The sequence below is a fragment of the Ostrinia nubilalis genome, chromosome 16 (genome assembly GCF_963855985.1).
Source record: "Ostrinia nubilalis chromosome 16, ilOstNubi1.1, whole genome shotgun sequence".
NCBI classification, from domain to species: domain Eukaryota; kingdom Metazoa; phylum Arthropoda; class Insecta; order Lepidoptera; family Crambidae; genus Ostrinia; species Ostrinia nubilalis.
Genome location: NC_087103.1, coordinates 1,221,102 through 1,227,675, shown reverse-complemented (window position 1 = coordinate 1,227,675; position 6,574 = coordinate 1,221,102). Strand labels below are relative to the sequence as shown.

General features: G+C 43.1%; 1 protein-coding gene across 1 annotated transcript; it reads right to left on the bottom strand.

Moving 5' to 3' along the window:
* Positions 1–98: 98 nt before the first annotated feature.
* On the bottom strand, positions 99–6,022 carry LOC135079078 (myogenesis-regulating glycosidase-like). The gene is made up of 9 exons (XM_063973686.1): positions 5,960–6,022; positions 4,326–4,451; positions 3,695–3,904; positions 2,877–3,537; positions 2,547–2,739; positions 2,319–2,428; positions 1,629–1,884; positions 1,017–1,173; positions 99–498 (listed from the first exon to the last, which is right to left on the bottom strand). Exons 1-9 carry the CDS (start codon positions 5,976–5,978, stop codon positions 311–313), a joined length of 1,920 nt encoding a protein of 639 aa, XP_063829756.1. The 5' UTR covers positions 5,979–6,022; the 3' UTR covers positions 99–310.
* Positions 6,023–6,574: the final 552 nt, after the last annotated feature.

Sequence of the window (6,574 nt, the reverse complement as noted above, 5' to 3'; positions counted from 1 at the left end):
GACGGGTAGATGTCGCGCTCCGTCGCTCCCTTCCTAGATAAGAGTACCACAGAGCGCGACATCTACCGTTACTACAGGACTAAGTGCTAGTAAGACAGTGTTTACGAAAACCGCCAATAGAAGAGATTACATCTTTCTCTTTCGCTCACATCAAGCGTTATAGTTGGGTAGATATTGCAACTTAGCGGGGTAGCGCTTCACACTATCTAATAGTAAAAAAACGCTCTTATAAAATTCGCTACAATTTATTACAAGCAATACTGATACATCTGTCCCTATAGTCCACACTACTGGTACATATTATCCCTCATTACGCCTTAATAAAGTAGGGCAGGTCGTGCAGCTTGGCGGGGTAGCGGCGCAGCCAGTCGCCGCCCGCGTGGCGCCGGCCGGGCTCGCCCTGCGCTAGCCAAGTGCCGGCCGGCAGGTAGATGTCGCGCTCCGTCGCTCCCTTCTCTAGCACTGGCGCTACTAGGATCGTCTCGCCGAGCATGTATTCTGAAAAATGATCAATTTTAAAATATAATCCTTCATTTGACTCTGGTAGAAGAGAGGGTCGTGCTACCTCAATGACTTATAAATAACGTGATGATGACGATTATTTTGAAAATACGATATAGAACTGGTCTGATTATGACAGAATCCTTCAAAATAGGATAGATACCGCAAAGTTGACAGGATTTTGGCCATAGGACAGTTCGGCACACGGTACATAAATGAAGCATGCTTGCTTCGTAGATCATCATGCAAATTGCAAAGGATTGGAACTCTTCAAGGTTTAATTGCTTTTGACTGCCAACCTCAAGAATTTTGCTAGTGGTTGTATAATAAGCAGCTTTATGGCTTACGTCTAGCAGTGGACTGTCATCTCTTGTAATGGTGAAAATCTGGAAATCACTGAGGCTATCAAGGCTCAGCCGTCGGTCTAGTTGTTCTATTTCTAGATTATCGCCAGACTTCCAGTCAGTCATTTCAATGGCCTCTAGGGAACCACTACAGAAGCTTGGTGTACTCACGGTCCCAGATATCATAAGCCTCGCTGTCGTCAGGCGCGATCCACCAAACAGGCGGGTTGACGGGCGCGCCCGTGGCCACTGCGTTTGCGCACGCCGCTATGATCTGCGGTGCATACTGCGCGTGCAGGTCTACGTACTTCTTGCTTAACGCGATCGTCTGGGGAAGAACATAAATGCATTAGATTGGAAAACCCTCGGACGTTTCATTGGATGATGTAGATCTTCTCTTATCAGAAAGAAATCAATCATGCTAGGAATTGTTGGCTCTCGAATTGACAGTTCAATGCCGCCACGCTAACATTGGGCCATTCGCTAGTAGCCTCAAGATCGGAAACTTATGATACATAAATATTTTTAGCAAGAAATAATTCCACGACAACGGCCTGATATAGTTTGCTGCTTGTTTGCAAGAAGATCTCTTATTCTCCATCTAGTAGCAGTTCTTTCTCTAGAATTGTATTGTCGAGTGGCGGTTCGAATCCCACCGCCGCTCGACTATTGTGGTGAGCCCACTCGTAACATAAGCTCATTTAGCTTAACACGAGGGGCTAACGGGACTTCATCTTAACTTAATCTTTAAAAAAAATGTATCCTTTTGGTCACATCACTTACTTCGTTGTCAAAGTCCCAAGGCACATACGAGAACTGCAAGCTAGGCATGAACGTATTCGCCTGCAGCCAGCGTATGAACAGCTCCTTGCTGGGCGGCTCGTTGTACCCGTTGCCTCCGATCATGTCCGGCAGCACCAGCGGGTAGCCATTCATGTTCATCTGCAGGAGCGTGGTCACGAGGGTCGGGAGCCCGTTCTCGAAGGTCCAATACGTGTCCTTGTCGATCATGCGCACGAATATTGGCAGGTTTTGGGTTCTGGAAGACAAAATACGTAAGAATCGTTGCAGGGTTAGATCATATTGGTAAATTGCTGTTAGCAATTATTTTTTACTAGCTTTCCGCCCGCGGCTTCGCCCGCGTGGAATTTTGTCTGTCACAGAAAAACTTTATCGCGCGCGTCCCTGTTTCAAAAACCGGGATAAAAACTATCCTATGTTCTTTCCCGGGACTCAAACTATCTCTATGCCAAATTTCATCAAAATCGGTTGCGAGGTTTAAGCGGGAAAGCGTAACAGACAGACAGACAGACAGACAGACAGACAGACAGAGTTACTTTCGCATTTATAATATTAGTTGGGATTTTTTTTTGCATTGGTAACTCTTCTACTATTGTCAATAGACAGTGATGAATGTGATCGTTTAACATCAGGTACCTAACTCATGTTTCCGGATGTCCACTCGTGTCTTACCTGTATCCAGATCTGACTTCCACCATAGGACCAAAGGTTGAGACTGCTCTCACGTAGTCGGCAGTAATGACTCCAGGCTGATCTCTGATGTCTCCTTTCAGGACTGGTATCTGAGAAAAAAAGTAATTAACGATAAAAAATGTTGTAGGTTTTTAAAAATCTAGAAGCGAGATCTAGGCAAAGGGTTTTCCCGTTTTGGTTAAAAAAAAATTAATCAAGGGAATCTACCTGAGGTGACCAGCTCGACTCTCCGGCGTCGAACTTGAAGCTGTCAAGCCCCGTGGATTCCTTGAGGGACTTCAGTCGTTCCAAGAACCACTCCCTCACTTCCGGCTTGGTGAAGTCAATGTAGGCCGTCGTCGTCTCGTTGTCGTTCCACCAGCTCGTCTCCACTGACCCGTATTCAGAGGATACCAAATAGCTGGAAAATAAGTCTTCGTTAAGATTCTCCTTCCTAGATAAGGAATTTAAAGCTAAATCAGATGATCTACGTAGCGGATGATATTGTATGTAAAAATATTTTGTTAAATGTAACTATAAATGACATTATTTCCTTACCCTTTTTCTTTAGCATCAGAATACCAAGGTTCACAGCCTTTGTTGATGAACGGATGCGACCAAATAGTCACTCTAAAGCCTTTCTCTTTCAACTGATCTACCGTCCCTTTCATATTAGGGAACCGCTCTTTATCAATCGTCTGAGAACCGTAGCATGTCTCCCACAGATCGTCGATCTCCAGCTGGCTGTTAGGAAAATCGTATTTCAAGATCTCGTCTGCGAACTTCAACACGACGTCGTGGTTAACATCCCGCTTGTACCTCGCCCAAGTAGACCAGATTGGATACGTTATCATTTTTTCGTCAGGAATTCCTGTGGGTTTCTCCAGGTATCTTTCTACGGCATATTCATGAGCCTTTCGTACATCTTCGAATATTCCAATTGCGTAAATCAGGTCATTGCGATCTCTCTTGCTCGAATAAGGTGGTTTGATTTGGGCTTTGAAGCAAGCAGCGTTTTTGTCCTGGTTGTTCTGGTCGACGAAGAGAGGGACTTTCTTGTCGAAGTAGAAGAAGAGACCAGCAGAGCTGAGCCAGTAGGGTTCCGCTACACCACAGTTATCTGCTTCTTTCGTGACGTAGGAATAGTCGGGAAGAATCAGACGCTCGATTGGCCAATACTGGCGTTTTTGTTGGGGACCACCGTACCATTTGTTGGAACCTGGAAGAGGATATTGTTACTGGTGAATGTTGCTTTATTACTTTATCTGAGCATGTATCACATGAACCGCCATTGACATTTTTTTCTGTCCACAAAGTAGACTACAAAGATACAACGATATGGAAGTTTCTGGAATAAGGTATTCTGTATCTCTTACCCAAATTGACGCAGTCCTCAAGCTTCACAGTCTTCGGCGCCTCCCAAGTCACGGTGATGACCTGTCCCTTTCTCTCGCCCGCGATATCCTCGTTGCTGATCCGCACGGTGGTGTCGTTGGCGAACTGGATGACGATGTCTCCGTCCTGCACCACGTCTTTGATGGTGCCAGCGTGCCGGCCGATCACGGTGATCACCTCGGATATGCCCTCTGGTGGAATATAGGACAAATTGAGTTAGACTTTGGTGGACAAAAAAATTAAAAAAGTTATTATTACACTCGGTGGTGCTTGACTCTTCTTGAAATCGTGACAATCAGATGCCTATTATCCTACAACGAGGCAGCTCTTGGCCTACATCTCACCTTATGGAAATTGATGATCAGGCTGGAGGTGGAAGCGAGCTTCACCCGGAATCCTCAACCACAGAGCAACTTAGCTATCTCACCTCTAATAGCCGGAACGGCGACAGACTTTAGTAAAGACTGGTAGCTAGCCAGGCGGACTTAAAATAAACCTTTACCACCAACTAAACCTCTGGGCATATTACTGGCAACAGCATTCTCCTTCGTATGCTTTTTAAAGTTCTGGCTTTTTTTACATTTTCGTTAATAAATCTTAAGTAAATCTTACTCCGTTCCAACACGACGTTGAGCCCGCCATACGGGTTGTCCTGGAGTCGAGCCTTGACTCCCGGCGAGTCTAGCACGGTGACGTCGACGGCGAGCGCGCGCGCCGCCAAAGCGACTACTACTACCACTGAAAATGTAAATCAAAATTAAAGAATTTGGGCAAAAAGCACATATATTCGTGCAGCTCTTGTTCTCACAACTGCAACGCCTGTGTAGGAACTTGTGCAAGAATCATATTGTACAGTCAACATTTATCGGACTTAATTTTATTTCGTAAAGTAGTTCCATATCAACACATAACACCTTACTTATACTGTGACATAACGAAAAATGTAAGGATGTGCTTTATGTGATGTGCGTGTCGCGAGCTAGTCCGGAAAAATGCATGTAAAACTCTACCATGGTACTCTAAAAATCTAAGGATAAGTTAAGTTTCGTAATTAAAATATTCCTTCTTTAAATTTTTCTTTCCTTCATCCCATGCAATTAACCTGCCCATCTAGTTGTTTACTGCTACAAATTCCCAGAATTGTATCTACCGATAATGATTGATATAGATATTTCTGAAATGCATCAGCTACTCTATAATTATAATAATAACCGTTTCAGGCCGGCCTATTATTCTACGCGGTAGTTTTTCTGAAGCAATCAAGTTTAGTCGTCGCACGAACGCATTAACTCTTTGTGCCTTAGACATTTGTTTGTGCTGTAATTAATACCCATTTGCATGATAGGAAAAGTTACACAAATTATGTACTATGATAGATGACTGAAGCATTTAATTTTGACCGCTTTTTCAAATAGATAGAGCTTAAAATAGCGTAGATAAATCCACTGTGGGGTCAAAAACGTACCTTGAGGAATATAGCGGCGTTATACCAGAGTAGGAGTAGAATGAAAAGCAGAAAATGCGGTACCATGATTTTCCGAATTATATTATCCAAGCAAATTTAGTAAATAAATCTTATCTACGTAACGTGTTCTATATTTTTTTTTGCAAAAAATGCACATTTTTTATTTAAAATTCAAGCGAAATTAATGAGCTTATCACCAATAATAGTGTGACTGGTAATAATTGTTATTGGACACCGTGATAAAATGATGCTATTTTTATAACACACGTGTTGTACGTTTTTGAGTTTTTATAATTGTAAATGTTGCTTGTGCTCTACACACTACTGAAAACTTGGCTCGGTAGAATTCGAACCTGCAACCACAGTTGGTGTGGTGGTTATTTTCGTGAAACACCATGCTAAGTCGCTGTCGTCACTGCAGTGCGACAGTGTACTGTAACTAAACTAACTATTACCCGCGATTTCATCCGAGCTTTATGTGCTTTTCTATGTGACGCAACTTTCACCGTACCTACTTTTATCAAAATTCAATATCCTTTTTCATTGTAATGATTAGTTAATTATTATTTAAAATTAATTAACATAATTTCATAAGTACTCAAATACGTTATTGCCGAAAACGGCCGGATTTTTGTTTATTAATACGTATTTGGGGAATATCTTTTTGGATAAATATTTAACACTAAACTCTGCTTTGCACATAGTTTTCCAGTTATCCGCACAAATATTTTCATTACTCGACTGCAACAAAAAGAGGGTTATGTTTTACACTAGTACTCACATGTGAGTGACACGGCCATCGCGGTCGCACTCTGACTGCGGTTGTGGGTTCCTCCTCGTTTATTATGTCCGCACAACTGCCCCATTATCACACCTCTTAATTGGTGCAGTTGATAAGGGAGACTGCTCATTGCAGAATAAGTGTTTACGTCTACAATTATTAATTAGACACTCGAAATTGTAAAATCTTCTTTACAAATAGGAAAGAAGTACCGTACGTACCGGAAAACGTAGCGTGAGACGTCCACCCACAAGGTGGACCGACGACCTGACAAAGGTAGCAGGAAGGCGCTGGATGCAGGCCGCTACCAACCCTGCGATGTGGAAATCATTGGGGGAGGCCTATGTTCAGCAGTCGACGTTCTGTGACTGAAATGATGATGATGACGAAGATGAGGAAAGAAGTAGGTATGGAACCCCAACCCGTCTGGCCAGGGTAGGGAGTGCAGGCCAAATTCTCTATTTGCCTCTGGTAAATTGGAGAGGGTCGTGAATCGTGATCCTGCAGTGGAGACTGAATGAACTGATGATGATGATGATAATAATGATGATGTATGGAACATGTCATGTGGGTGCGTTAAATGATACCAGACTTGAATCGGTTAATGTACCTAAG

Coding starts and splice junctions, on each gene's coding strand:
- LOC135079078 (XM_063973686.1), bottom strand. Junction 3,538..3,694: donor TGAGGACTGCGTCAATTTGG/GTAAGAGATACA, acceptor ATCCTCTTCCAG/GTTCCAACAAATGGTACGGT. Junction 1,174..1,628: donor CTTGGGACTTTGACAACGAA/GTAAGTGATGTG, acceptor GTTCTTCCCCAG/ACGATCGCGTTAAGCAAGAA.